The sequence below is a fragment of the Gekko japonicus genome, unplaced genomic scaffold (genome assembly GCF_001447785.1).
Source record: "Gekko japonicus isolate JY-2015 unplaced genomic scaffold, Gekko_japonicus_V1.1 scaffold1260, whole genome shotgun sequence".
NCBI lineage: Eukaryota > Metazoa > Chordata > Lepidosauria > Squamata > Gekkonidae > Gekko > Gekko japonicus.
In genome coordinates, this window is record NW_015174310.1 from 310848 (window position 1) to 326176 (window position 15329).

Below are 15329 nucleotides of genomic sequence, written 5' to 3' on the forward strand. Positions count from 1 at the left end.
TCAACTATCTCTCTGTCCATGTCAACCAGCCGCCCGGATGCTGTGCCTTGCCTACTGCCATCTCTAGGTGAGCCTGTTCTCTTCTTCAGGGGGGGGAAAGTGAATCCAAATAGGCATTAAGCCTTTCTGCTTTCTCTCTGAACTCCTTCTCCGTTTTCACCCAACAGTGGGCCCATTGCCCCTTTTATATTGCATTTGCCCCTTGTTGTGGGAATGCACCTGTAGCAAGTGTCAGTGCAAACTAACCTAGCAAATCATGTTGGGAGTCATGTTCACTGTGCTGCTTGCTGCTTGGAAAGTTACAGAACTAGAGAAGAGAGAAAAACACTATGATTTCTTTATCATAGTCCATCACTAGCCCTGAGCCCTAGTGCACTACCAACGCACTAGTCTACCATCAACGCCCCATATATGGACATCTGGAGGGGGCACGTTCCATCAATGCCCCATAATCGCTGCACTATGGGCAAGAACGGGAGGTGTAGGGGTGGCCATCTTGCTTTTAGAAAGTGTAATTTGGAATTTGGAAATTGACTGAGAGGAGCATCAAAATTGGTTTAATGGTGATGTATTTTACTATTTGGTATTGTTTTACTGTTTTATCTGGCGATATGCCCTGTAAGCCGCCCTGAGCCTCCGGGGAGGGCGGGATAGAAATGTGAATAATAAATAAATAAATAAATGTATAAAATTAACTGTATAAATGGGTTTTAAATTTTGTGAACCAACTATTTTATTTTTCTCACAACACTCCTCACATATCTGAATAAAAGTTTCTTGTTGTAGCGAGCCTCCCTGGCCAACTTTAGTTCACTGTGAGCTTTGGCCTCTCTGACCTACAGTGCCTAGCAGTGTTCCCTCTAAGCTGAGTTAGGGTGAGCTAGCTCACAGATTTTTAGCCTCTAGCTCACACATTTTTGTCTTAGCTCCCAAAGAATGGCTCCAGAGCAAACTAATTTAGGCAGTAGCCCAATCTCTCGCTCACAACTTTAATGCCAGTAGCTCACCAATTAGAATTTTTGCTCACAAGACTCCACAGCTTAGAGGGAGCATTGGTGCCTAGTAACCTGCAAATACTCTTCATTAGAAGTGTGTCCTTGCCTCCATTTCTTGAACATTTCCTTTTTCACTCTTAGTACATCACACAGTTCTCTGTTCATCCACATTGGCTTCTTGGATCCCCTACCATGTTTCTTTCTTGTTGGAATAGCAATGAATTGAGCTTGCAAGAGCTCTTGTTTTAGGAGAGCCTAATCTTCACTTGCTCCCTTCCCTTCCAGCAGTCTTGCCCATGGAATGATTCTCATCATGCCCCTGAGTTTAGTAAAATCTGCCCTACTGAAATCTAACATACATGTGTGGCTACGAATTTCCTTGGTCCCTCACAGCAAAAGGAATTCAAGCAGGACATGGTCACTTCCCCCTAAGGTTCCCACCACCTTCATCCAATCTACCATCACTTGCCTGTTGGTCCATATTAAGTCGAATATGGCTGAGCCCCTCATAGCTTCTTCCACCATTTGATGAAGGAAGTTGACAGCCAGATGGGTCAGGAATGTGCGTGACTGTGGACGCTTTGCAGAGTTTGTCTCCCAGCACACATCAGGGAAGTTGAAGTCACCCATAACTACCAGTTCAAGTTGTTTGGATACCCCGTCAAGCTATTCAAGGAGGACAGCATCCACCTCTTCATCCTGGTCAGGAGGCCTGTAGCAGACTCCAACCAGAATACTGTTTGTCCTTCCTTCCCTTATCCTCACCCAGATACTTTAGACTGGGCTGTCACCCTCCCCCTCCAGTTTGACAAACAAACCCTCTCCTCACATACAGCACCACTCCACCTCCTCTTCGACCTTTTCTTGAACAACTCATATCCATCCACTATTACATTCCAGTCCTGGGACTCATCCCACCAAGTCTCTGTTATGCCTACTAAATCATATCCCTCTCTCTGTATTAGAATCTCAATAGCTTCCTTCTTATTGCCCAAGCTTTGGAATTGGTACATAGACACCTGTAGCCCCACACCTTTGGCTCCATTAAACAGGTGAGGCTCTGTTATTTGCTCTCCTTCATTTAAATCCCTATGTTGGTCGTTTCCTTCCCCTTGTGGTGTCAGTTTAAAGCCTTCTTGATTAATCTCCCCAGGTTTCCACCGAAGACATTCTTCCCTGACCTTGATAGGTGAAGTCCATCGCATGCTAGTAGGTTGTCATCCAGAAAACCAAGCCCATGGTCCCAGAATCCAAATTGCTCCTATCAGCACTGCCAAAACAGCCAGTGGTTCACCTCCATTAGCATCTGTTCCCATTGTATTCCCCTTCCTATGACAGGAAGGATCAAAGAGAATACCACCTATGCCCCCATTCCCTTCAGATTCCTCCTGAGAGCTTCTCGGTTAGCCTTAATGCTTTCAATGTTGTTCACAGCCGTGTCATTGGTTCCCACATGGACAATCATGAATGGTACGTTTGATGAGTTTCAGGATGTACGTTTGATGAGTTTGAAGATCCTGTCTGTAATATCTTTATTTTTCACCCCTAGCAAGGAAAACACCTCTTGGCCAGGGGGTGAGGTCTGAACGCATGACGTTCCATACCCCTCAGCAGGGAGTCACCTATGACCTATACCTTCCTTTTCTTTCCAGTGCCATCTCTTTGTATCTCCCTATCTTCCTCCCTCTGTCTTCTTTGTGTTTGTGATACTTCTACTGGCAGTGTTTCCATATCTGCCTCCACCGCACGGGCCTGGAATTGAGTGGTACTGAGTGCTGTCTCGCTCGATGCCTTTGAGGTAATGCTGTAGCACTCTGAGGAGTCTTGTTAGGACAGTCAACCAGACTGTTGTCCCTTTGTTGTTGTTGTTCCTTTGACTGGTCTCTTCTTCCGACTGGTCTCTTCTTCCGTATGCAGGGCATCAAGGCTTCTGTTAATGAATTCCTCCCCTTCCTTGATTTCATGGAGAGTAGTAATCCTTTCTTCCAGGCTACCAGTGTTTTTCCCTCTCCCACATTGGACAAGGAATGAACCCTACACACTTTAGATATTTGTAGATCACTGCTTATGTGTTTAGACAAACTTGCAACAGGGTCCTGGAAGGCTGAAATGGCTGACAAAGCAGGCAAACAGAAAACAATAAATAATTGCTGCTAACTGACCAGCCTATCTCTATTATTCCTTTTCTCCCATAATCAATGCTCTTAAAACTTACATTTTTCCTAATTTTTATTTATTTATTTATTTATAGTCTGCTTTTCTCACTGAGACTCAAGGTAGATTAATTCTCTCTCTCTCTGCTTCATACTGCTTCTTAACTTACTAGTTTTAAGCAGATTACTAAAATATAAAGAACTAGACTACATTTGAACAGTTGTGAAAATCTATCACAAACTCCTAAAAGTTTTCAACTGCAAGAGTGATGGGTCTACTAATATCTTCTAATAAAAGAGGTAATGTCTCCATATAATCTATATTTTGGCGCAAAGAAGGAATTAAAAGATTTCTAGCCTCAGAAAAAATAATTATATTCAATGATCACATGATACAGAGTGTCTACACCACCTGCACAGCAGTCTCATGGGATTAATTCTTCCCCAAATTCTCAAATAGAACAAAACCCCAGATAGAACAAGAAACCTTCCCCAGCACTCTCTTGCCTGTTCTTTTCAAATTAAAATAGTTCATCTTATCCCAAAATATTGCTCTGGGTTCCCCCCCCCCCCAAATTATAAAAAACATCCCTTCTTTCCTCTACCTTATCACTTGTTTTGAGAAACAGTGCCACCAAAGTAGTATTTAAAGGTTTTTGCTGTTTTTTGTTTGTTTGTTTTAAAAGCCTTTGATTTCATGTGAATACACATTTTAAAAAGGAATTCTTTTTGCAAAGTGCATACATGTCAAAGAGTCTGACCTGTCTCAGAGAGACAGTTTGCTCCAGCAAAACTGCATTGTCTTACAGGCACATATTTTGTTCGCTGTTACCAGCACTGTTCTCCTGCTGGCACCAGCACCACCTAGTGTGCAAACAGAGTAAAAATATTTATAAACTTTCAGCGCAACCCAAAGCACAGTTACACCTTCCCACTCATAGTTACACTTTCAATGGGCTTAGAACCAGCCTTTGTTGCCATCCGACTTCCACTTTGTCAGCTTTTTTTGTTTTCCTTCTATGTTGGCAATGAAGCCAGCTCTTTTCCAGTCATCTGAGGGCTCAAAAAGGAGGTTTGTGACCTCTACAAGTCAAGGCTCAAAGCTAACAGAGAACAGGCAGGGCCAGACGTACACCTACCCTGATCTAATCAGGCAGAGATCCAATAAGAGCCAGAATCTGTCCCCAACGTGCACTTCTGAACTACAGAAGTGCAGCAGCTTAAATTACCACATACTGATAAATCACACAGATTTTGCCTCTCCTTGGGGTTTATCCTCTGAGACTGTTGTCTGTTCAGTTATTTGGAACCCCCGCCTGAGGATTTGAATCTCTGCTTTGAACCTGCTAAGGTATATAGCAATAAGCCCCTTCTTTATGGTCTTCCTCTTCACATTCTTGACTCACTTTCTTCAGTGATACACATTATTACCCTTTGTGTGTGTGTGTGTAAGTCGTGACAGACTTCACGTTCCTGGGATCCCAGATCACCACAGACTGTGACAGCAGCCATGAAATTAAAAGACGCCTGCTCCTTGGGAGGAAAGCGATGGCGAACCTAAACAGCATGATAAAAAGTAGAGACATCACCCTGCCAACAAAAGTCCGCATGGTCAAAGCAATGGTATTCCCAGCGCCAAATAATAGATTCTTTTGAACTATGGTGCTGGAGAAGACCCTTGGACTGCAAGAAGATCAAATCAGTCATTCCTAAAAGAAACCAACCCTTACTGTTCCCTGGAAGGCCAGATAATGAAACTGAAGCTCAAATACTTTGGCCACCAAATGAGAAGGGAGCACTCACTGGAGAAGACCCTGATGCTGGGAAAGATTGAAGGTCAAAGAAGACAGGGACGGCAAAGGATGAGATGGTTGGACAGTGTCATCGATGCAACAAACATGAAATTGAGCAAACTTCAGAGGACGGCGGAAGACAGGAAGGCCTGGCGGGATCTGGTCCATAGGGTCGCAAAGAGTTGGACTCGACTGTGTGACTGAACAACAACAACAACAACAAAGTGTGTGTGTGTGGGGGGGTATTTGGAATATCTACCTGTTAATATTGTTTTATCTGGTGTGTTGTTTTTAATTTGTTAATTGACTGCTATATTGTCTATGTGTTTGCCACTTGTTGCTTGGTTCGCTGCCTTGAATCTAAGAAAGACAAGCATGGGCATTCTAGTATTTAGCACAGTGATTGTATGCCTGCCCAGACCTGGATGCCCAGGCTAGCCCAGTCTTATCAGATCTTGGAAGCTAAGCAGGCTCAGCCCTGGTTAGTACTTGGGTGGGAGACCACCAAGGAAGTCCAGGATTTCTATGCAGAGGCAGGCAGTGGCAAACCACCTGTGTTCATCTCTTGCCTTAAAAACCCTACAGGGTCACCATAAGCTGGCTGCAATGTGTTTCACTCACTGTATGCCCGTAGAATAAAGTTTGAGTCCAGTGGCACCTTTAAGACCAACAAAGTTTTATATTAGATTTGAGCTTTCCTCTGCGTGCATGCTTCCTCAGATACATCCAAATGGAAGGTAACAGTCCATATATGTAGGCAGAGAATGAACAGCAAATTAGCATTCAACATAATGAAGTTATTTTAACAGATGCAAAGACCAAACAGGAATAACAAGCTAAGTTTATATGGTCACCATTTGTTTGGATTTAATTACAGGGGGGAAACTCAGTGGAGCAAATAAATATGTCGAAATAGGAGACTAATGTGTAAATGTATCCTTAATTCTGGAATGCTAAGAGTAAATAACTGAGATCCTGTTGTTATGCTCCATTCATAGAATCATAGAGTTGGAAGGGACCTCCAGGGTCATCTAGTCCAACCCCCAACACAATGCAGGAAATTCACAAATACCTCCCCCTCCACACCCGCAGTGACCACTGTTCCATGCCCAGAAAATGACAAAGAACCTCCAGGATCTCCAGCCAAACTAGCCTGGAGAAAAATTGCTTCCTGATCCCAAAGTGGCAATCAGCATTTTCTTGGGCTTGTAAGAAAGGGCCGCAAGGACTAAGTACTGAAACAACCCTTCCTGCCCTCACTCTCATGATCTGCCTAAGTTCACACAATCAGCATTGCTGACAGATGACCATCTAGCCTCTGTTCGAAAACCTCCAAAAAAAGAGAGCCCACCACCTCCCAAGGAAGCCTGTTCCACTGAGGAACCACTCTGTCAGGAAGTTCTTCCTAATGCTTAGCCAAAAACTCTTCTGATTTAATTTTAACCCATTCATTTTGGTCTGACCTTTTGGGTAACAGAAAACAAATCCATACCATCCTCTATATGACAGCCCTTCAAGTACTTGAAGATGGTTATCATATCACCTCTTAGTCATCTCCTCTCCAGGCTGAACATATGCAGCAACCTTTCCTCATAGGACTTGGTCTCCAGACCCTTCACCATCTTCATTGCCCTCCTCTGGACACGTTCCAGCTTGTGTATATCTTTCTTAAATTGTGGTGCCCAAAACTGAACATAATACTCTAGGTGAGGTCTAACCACAGCAGAGTAAGGTGGTACCATCACTTAACGTAATCTGAACAATATACTTCTGTTCAGGGGTCTTTTTGTAGAAAAAGAGCTGCAGGAGCTCATTAGCATATGGTATGCTAATGAGCTACTGGGCCATTAGCATATGCCACACCCCCTGACATCACCGGAAGTTATGTCAGAAGGGGAAGCAGGGGGGGCATCTTCAAAAGCCTCCCCTTCCCTTCCCCAGCTGGGGGGGGGGAGCGAAGAGAGATGGGGTTTAAACTTTAAACCCCTTCTCACTAGAGTTGGGCCACAGGAGGAAAGACAGAAGGAAAGAGAGAGAGTAGAGAGAAGGAAAGAAGGGAGGAAAGAGGGAAAGAAACAGGTGGAAAGAAGGAGGGAAAGAAAGAGAGAGAAGGGAAGAAGGAGGGAAACAGGAAAGGAGGAAAAAAGAGAAGAGAAAAAGGTGGGAAAGAAAGAAAGAGAGAGAGAAGGGAAGAAGGAGGGAAAGAGGAAAGGAGGAAAAAAGAGAAGAGAAAAAGGTGGGAAAGAAAGAAAGAGAGAGAGAGAGAGAAAGAAAAGGAGAGAAAGAAAAAAAAGGAGGGAAATATGGCAAAGAGATGGATGGAGGGAGGGAGGCTCTCCCACCACCACCCATCAAGCCCCTGCCACCCCCACGGATCCCTTACTTACTGCTTCGGTGGGGGTCGAGGAAGGCGGTGGCGGGGCTCTCCAGGCGTCCCCCAAGCCGCAGCGCTCCTGAGTGGGCCTGGGGGACATGGCAACGGGGCTCTCCCGGCATCCCCCAAGCTGCAGTGCTCCCGTGCGGGCCGGGACACGCGGCAACGGGACTCTCCCGGCATCCCCCGAGTCACAGCGCTCCTGCGCGGGCCCAACAAATGCTGCGACTGGGCTCTTCGGCCTCCCCCAAGCCACAGCACTCCTATGCGGGCCCGGGGGATGCAGGGGCGGGGCTCTCTGGCCTCTCTTGAGCCACAGCGCTCCCACACGGGCCCGGAACATGCTGCGATGAGGCTCTCCCAGCATCCTCTGTGCTGCAGCGCTCCTGTGTGGGCCTGGGAGACGCTGCGATTGGGCTCTCCGGCCTCCCCTGAGCCGCAGCGCTCCTGCGCAAGCCTGGGGGACGTGGCGGCAGGGCTCTCTGGCCTCTCCCGAGCCGCAGCGGTTCTGCGCGGGCCCGGGGGACACGGGGCCGGGGCTCTCTGGCCTCCCCTGAGCTGCAGCACTCCTACACGGGCCCAGGGATGTGGCGACGGGGCTCTCCCGGCCTCCCCAAGCCACAGCGCTCCTGTGCGGACCCAGGGGACATGGCGACGGGGCTCTCCCGGCCTCCCCCAAGCCACAGCGCTCCTGCACGGGCCTGGGGATGCGAGGGCGGGGCTCTTTGGCCTTCCTGAGCCACAATGCTCCTGCGCGGGCCCAGAACACGCTGCGGCAGGGCTCTCCGGCCTCCCCCGAGCCGAAACGCGGGGAGCTGGGGGCAGGGCTTGCCACTGCCGCCATTAGCACGGGCTCCTGGGCTGCCAGAGCAGTGCTCTGGCGCGCTCTGGCCCCAAAAGACCCCTGCTTCTATTGATACAGCCGAAAATTGCATTTGCCTTTTTAGCAACTGCATCACACTGCTGACTCATATTCAGTGTACTGTCTATTAAGACCCTAGATTATTTTGCACATACTACTGCCAAGACAAGTCTCCCCAACTATAATTATGTATTTGATCTTTCCTACCTAAATGCAGAACTTTATATTTATCCCCATTAAAATTCATTTTATTTGTTTTAGCCCAGTTTTCCAGCCTGTCAAGATAATCCTGTATCCTGACTCTGTCTTTTATCATATTTGCTACCCCTCCCAATTGAGTATCATCTGCAAATTTAATAAGCATTCCCTCTATCCCTTCATCCAAATCATTGATAAAGATGTTGAACAAAACAAGTCCCAGGACAGATCCTTGAGGCACTCCACTCGTCACTCCTCTCCAAGAAGATGAGGAACCATTCGCAAGCACTCTTTGGATATGATCATCTCCTCTCAAGCATGGAGGTAACCAACAGCATACTTTTCTTTGAGATGGGGTGAATGGTTGTGCAGGGTTATGTCTCCTCTGTCACCAGATCAGAGAGATCAGAGAAATACATTACAATATTCACTGCATTACATTACAAACACTATTCCAATCTACTATTTCAATCAATGTATCTAAGCAAGTGTATGTGCACACAAAAGCTCATACCCAGAATTAAACTTTGTTGGTCTTAAAGGTGCCACTGGACTCAAACTTCAGACCAACATGGCTGTCCACCTGTATGCCTGTGTGAGAGTATTATAGTGTGTTTCTAAACATTCTCACCCTGCTTGAAGTCAGTGGCCTTAGAAGGTTGTAACTCTGCTTAGGGCTGCACTTGCAGTCATTTACCACAGTAATTCGCCTCTGGTTTCATCACCTTCCATTTAAATAGGGATTGGCTTAGACTGGGATCAAGCCTGAACAACAACCTGGAATTTTCCTGAAAAAACAAGATAATGAATGACTACACAAACCAAAAGGGCGGGAGAGAAATGGAAGATGTGTCCAGAAACAGACCAATGTAATCTGGAAAATCCAGTGAATTTTCAACTCATTTATCTCTGAGGCATTAATTTTCAGTTCATTTATCTCTGAGGCATTGGTTCCCTCAACCAATGTAGTCCAAGCCTACGCAAAGTCTTTGAATGAAAATGATACTGACAACAGCACTGGGACACAGGACCTAGTATCACTCGGAGCAAACAGTGATCTTTTCATAGCTGCTGTGGATGGGTTATACCTTGCCCCCCAACAGATTCAGATTGAATTTGGGGATGATGCTGAGCGAAATCAGCAAACAGTTCTATTTTCTGAGCCAAATTCTCAGTCTCAGAAAGCCATAGAACTTATGGAGTTTTTAATGATGCCTCTAGGGAGCTCCATATGCTTTCCACAGTCCTTCCCCAACATCACCACATGTACCCCCAGGCCAGTCCCCAGTTACCTGGCTGCTGCTATTGCTGCTTCGGAAGGTGTGACTAGCCAGCCAGTGGGTGAAAGAAGAAGAGAGAAGAAGAAGAGATTGGATTTAGACCCTGCCCTTCACTACCCAAAGGTGTCTCAGAGCGGCTTACAAACTCCTTTCCCTTCCTGCTCCCCACAACAGACACCCTGTGAGGTAGGTGGAGCTGAGAGAGCTCTTGACAGAAACTGCTCTTTTTCAAGAACAGCTGTGCCAGAACTATGGCTTGTCCAAGGTCATCCAGCCAGGTGCAAGTGGAGGAGTGGGGAATCAAACCTGGTTCTCCCAGATGAGAGTCCGCGCACTGAACCACTACATGGAAGGCTGCCCCCACCTTTCTGGCACCATGAGAACCATTTTGGAATCATCCAATGTACTGCTATATGGAGAAGCAGAGGCCTTAAGGATGCCTGAATGTCAAACACTCTAGCAGATGACATTTCCCAGGATGCACTGGGCATTGCATCAGACCAGTGCTGGATTTATGTATAGGCTAAGTAGGCTGAAGTCTAGGGCCTCTAAATCTAGGGGGCCTCCACAGCCCCCCCCCCCAGCAGGCAGTCTCCCCTCTCCCAAAATTGCAAACCCAAGACTTCATGTGAAGTCAGGGCAACTCGGGCCCAGCAACTATGAGACTCAGGGCCAGCCAGTGGGGCCCAATTTGAAACTCTGGGGCCCAACTGGAAAAAAATTTGTGGGGCCCCAGTTCACAGCCAAAGTCTGCAGAATCTTATAGATATAAATAAAATCCATCTAGATTGCCCTGGTGCGGGGGGCCCCTTAGAAGCAGCCTGATTGTTCCAATTGCCTTAAGGCCAGCCCTGATGAGACTGTGCAGAGAAACCCTGCCCCTTCTAGGTCTCTGATGCCACTATTCAGAGTATAGACTCCAGATCCAGCAGCCCAGAGTCAACAACCAGCTGCACAGCCTTCCCCAGCTCAAGGGTCAGGTCAGTAGTGTACATTACATGCTGCACTTCAATCAGTGGGAGAGTGTGAGTGGGGGGTGTGGCTGGGGCAGATAGACCAGGCAAGCAAGCTCTCCCAAGTCCCTTCCATTCCTTCCCTCCTCCTTGGCTTGAACAGAGCAAGCACATGTGACTGGCACTGGCCTCACCCCTCCCAGGCAAGGAAGTCTATCTTTCACACTTCAAAGAGCCCTGTCGGTGCCTGCAGCATGCACTTGCAAACCCTTTCTCAGAACTTCTTGGATATGAAAAGAAATATTGATGGTGTCAATTGTCATGCCAATAAATCCAAACAATACTGCTTCATACATTAATGGTAGATTAAGAGTAGATGCTTCCAGAGGATGTAGTGATGGCCACAGGCATAGACAGCTTTAAAAGGGGATTAGAAAATTCATGGGAGATAGGTCTGTCAGTGGCTACTTGCCATGGTGACCAAAAGTGAACCTCCACTTTCAGAGGCAGTAGACCTCTGAATCACAGTGCCAGGAGGCAACATCAAGGGAAGGTCTCAGCCTCTATGCCCTGTTGTTGTTCCTCCATAGTAACGTTTTGGCCACGGTGTGAGACAGGATGCTGGACTAGATGGACCACTGATCTGATTCAGCAGGGCTCTTCTTACATTCTTACAAAGTCACAGCCTGCAGGCAAAAACCTTTGTTCACAGAAACAATCCAATAGATTCTAGCCCATGTTAGTTGCCCAGAGCAGGATGAAAATTCAATTAAATCAAGGTCAGAAATTGGGGAGGGGATAGGTGGACATTCTCCGGCTCACCTTCTCAGCAAAGACAGCACTTCACTCTAAAGTCTTTCCATTTTACTCATTTGGAGATTGGAAGTGCTCAACTTTGGGTCATTTTTGTCCTCTCAAAGAAAGTGTGGTAGACTGCCAGGTCTCCTGGTCTGATGTAAAGAGTCAGTTCTTTCTTTCTTTCTTTCTTTCTTTCTTTCTTTCTTTCTTTCTTTCTTTCTTTCTTTCTTTCTTTCTTTCTTTCTTTCTTTCTTTCTTTCTTTCTTTCTTTCGTGATGCTTTTAAAAGCATGATTTCCAAACAGTAAAGCAGCAGCTTGGGACATTTACATGTCTGACATCATTGCAAGGTAACTTCACAGGCACCTACAAAATCTGTTCAGCCCTGTCTCCTGGGACATGTGACAGAGCAAAAGCAACAGCTGAGTGTAAAGGCAGCCTGCAGGTAGGAAATTCTGCTGCACTCGCTTTTTCAATTAGAAACCACCTTGCTGTAACCATAAGAATATCCCACTGAATTCTACAGCATGGGCAGCGGAGTCAGCTCTGAGTCTAAAGAATCAGCCAAAAGGTCAAGGGAACTTGAAAAAAAGCTCCAGGAAGATGCTGTGAGAGATGCCAGGACAGTGAAATTGCTCTTACTAGGTAAGTATTTCAAATATGTGGGCTTTAAAAAAATGAAATGGCTACATTAATCTTGAGATTGATTTTGGGGGTTCAGCTAAAAACATTTGTAAATCTGTAAAGTAAATTTTATTTATTTATTTATTTATTTATTAGATTTGTATCCTGCCCTCCCCAGATGGGCTCAGGGCGGCTTTTTTTTTTAACTTTTGTACATGCCCCTTATTTTACTGTTGATATGAATGCCTGTTTGGATAATGATAAGAACAGTCATATTTTGGCATATAGAGCACAACAACTAAAAATATTAAAACAGTAAGTTAATAGCTAACAACTATGACTGCTTAATGGATTTCTCTGATTAATCAATCACCAGATGCTGCTGTTGGCTAAGTTTATAATATTTTCAAAGCTGTTGCTATGTGCTGCATCAAGCATTCAACAGAGGATTCTGGCGGGACCAGCGGAAAACAAATCCCATTTGTAAAACAATGAGTGCAGTGTGACAACCTTTGGTAAAAATATTTAGCCAAGAACTTGCTAGGTGCAAATGGTCAGGTCTCTTCCATGGATGCCACCTGGAAGCTCTCTCACACAAGCCAAATGGAAAGGAATGGGAGCAGTGCTTTTACGCCGTCCACTTGCATTTCAGTGGGGCTTGGGCAAGGGAATGATCTGTCATTAGCATGGAAGGTCCTAATGGGCCACTGCTCCAGTAGGCTGCTGGCGGAGACGAGCAAACAAAGTGGAGCCAAAGGAAGGGCTGGTGCCACTGCAGGGGCCACTTGTATGGGAGCTGGGCCATGGCCATGAAGGCAGCGGACGGAGCTTTGCAGGTGAGCCTACATCTATTGACCTCACTGTCACAGCCCAAGTCCCAGCTGAGTGGCCCATGTGGCACTGCTTGAGACACTCAGCTCAACTTGTTCCAGCCTTCATTTAATGTTCAGCTCATCCACAATTTGTTAGATACTGCTGTGATTCTTCTACTTGCTGAAAAAAATGCCATCCATCAGCTTTTACACAGTGCCAGTTTGGGGTTGGAATGAATATTTTATTTCAACCCTAGAACCAATCCAAAATTTCCTTTTTAAAGAGAATCCGGGCCTTGCCTTGCAGTAATCCAGCAGCTCTAGTGAGGGCTGAACTTGGGTTACCTTCTATTAGAGTCCATTTGCACCTGGCCTTATTTAGATTCTGAAGAAAGCAATGGTATCTCTCCGCTAGTCCTCTTCTGGGGGAGATCTTTGCACAGCTGCATTCAGATGCTATTTGCATAGCTGGCTTCAACAATATCCTCAGTAGTTACTCTTTGGTGGATGACTTTTGGGGTGACCCTTGCCCAGTCTCAATATACAAGACTGGATCTTTAACATCAATGCTTCACTGGACAGAAGTACAATTCTTTGTTCAAAATTTTCTCCTTGGTTCAAATCGTTCAAAAGGGACCAGAGCAGAGCATCTTATCTGACCCAAATCCCCTTCCTAGTCTTAGAATGGCTTTCACTTCTTTGAGGTTTCAAATTATGGCTTCAGCCATTCTAGATAACCTCTATACACAAATACCGATTGCTACCCATTTTTGTATTTGTGCAGCCTTAGTTCCCGCAGACCTTCCACACTACATTCTGTTCTGCCCTTTGTATACAGAGTCCAGAAACAAATTCATTGGAGAAATTTTAAAAGGCTTAGTTTTTTCCCCATGGCAGAAAAAGCTATCCTTTCTTCTTTCCACTATAATTCATATGTCTCTATAATATGAGTACCATCAGTAGCATGGTTCAATCTGGCAGCTAAGAAAATTCGGGCTCAAGCAGCGCTTTATGGTTGAGACTCCTTTACCAGTACACAAAGAAGATGCTAATCTGTTCTAACGAACTTTTACATGTTTTTAACATTATAGCTTTGTTGTTCTTTGTTCTCTCCTACAAGCAAACCATTTAGAACTGGAACTGACAGCCTGTGTTGTTGTCATGTACAAAACTTATGACAGGAATTGATTCCCAAGTTCCCTCCTTCTCAAGAAGGCAGGCATGGAATGTACCTGAATCCCTGTTTGGGGACACAAAAATTTGATTTAGCAGAAAACTGGGCTCATGTATATTGGGAGGGGATGTGAACACTTGACTCTTGGCTCAAGGGGAGTATGGGAGGCAGTATAGCAGTCAAGTCCATTACCATGGGATTTGCAGCATTTCAGAAATGAAACAAAAGTTTTTCTTCCATGACTCATAATATTGTAATTTATGGTAGAGGATGGATGCAAGGAGGGAGAAAAAGGAGGGTGTTAACAGTGTGCACAAAGAAATGAAGTCTGGGTCCTGGAACTGAGGGACATTTTCTCATAAAGACTGTGATAAAGCCTACAAGAGGGTATATCCTAATCCTTTGGCACATCCTGAAGTTCATAACTGCGGACCACTTTTCTCTGAATTAGGTTTGGAGGCACAGGTCACTTCAAAAAGTTTACTTTTAGAGTCAGTAAAAATATAGTCTTGAAGCTAAGCTGGATCATCCACGCTTAGCAATTGCATGGGAGTCCACCAAGGAAGACAAGGGAGGCCATCCTGAGGAAGAAATGGCAAGCCACCTCTGTTCCTCTCATGCCTTGAAAACCCCATGAGGCATCACCAATTGCTACTTGAGGGCACTTTATTATTATTTATTAATTATGAATAAGGAAGGCTTTCCCTCAGTGGGGCCCACATACCATATTTCTGAATGAGCTGTTAATTCAGAAATGCTGACTAAAATGGAGGCAAACTCTGAGTGGCAAGTCATGCAAAGATGTAACAGGCAGCCTCTTCTGAAGGCTTTCCTTTATCTGTACAAAAGAACTAAATATCCTAAATAGAAACGAGTTACAAATATGTGTTCTGAGAACTGTGTCGCAGACATGTATGGGGCATAGTTTCAGATTGTTCCTGTTCCTGTACTTGGAAGGGTGAGGGCCACCACTTAAGGCTGTGGTCAGGTGGCTAAGGCAGAACAAACTGAAGCTGAATCCAGACAAAACAGAGTAATACTGGTTGAGAAGGCTGGTATTCTAGAAGGACTGGATCCACTTGTCCTAGAGGGAGTGAACACTGGCTTTTTCAGAGCAGATTAAGAGCTTGGCAGTGGTTCATGGGCCCTGCCTTGCTGTTTGAAAAGCAGGTTGGCATGGTAGCCAGAGGTGCCTTCTATCAGCTGCATCTAATTCACCAACTCTCTTGTTCCCTAAACTCAGGTGATCTGGCCATGCAGATCCATGCTTCTATAACCTCACAGTTAGACTCCTGCAACACACTCTATGTAGCG

General features: G+C 45.5%; 1 protein-coding gene across 1 annotated transcript in view; it reads left to right on the forward strand.

Annotated features, from left to right (window-relative positions):
• Nucleotides 1–11932: 11932 nt before the first annotated feature.
• GNAT3 (guanine nucleotide binding protein, alpha transducing 3) overlaps nucleotides 11933–15329 on the forward strand; it is a 22705-nt gene continuing 19308 nt past the window's right edge. Inside the window, exon 1 of the mRNA XM_015424133.1 lies at nucleotides 11933–12050. Coding sequence (XP_015279619.1) covers nucleotides 11933–12050 — 118 coding nt within the window. The remainder of the gene's footprint in view (nucleotides 12051–15329) is intronic.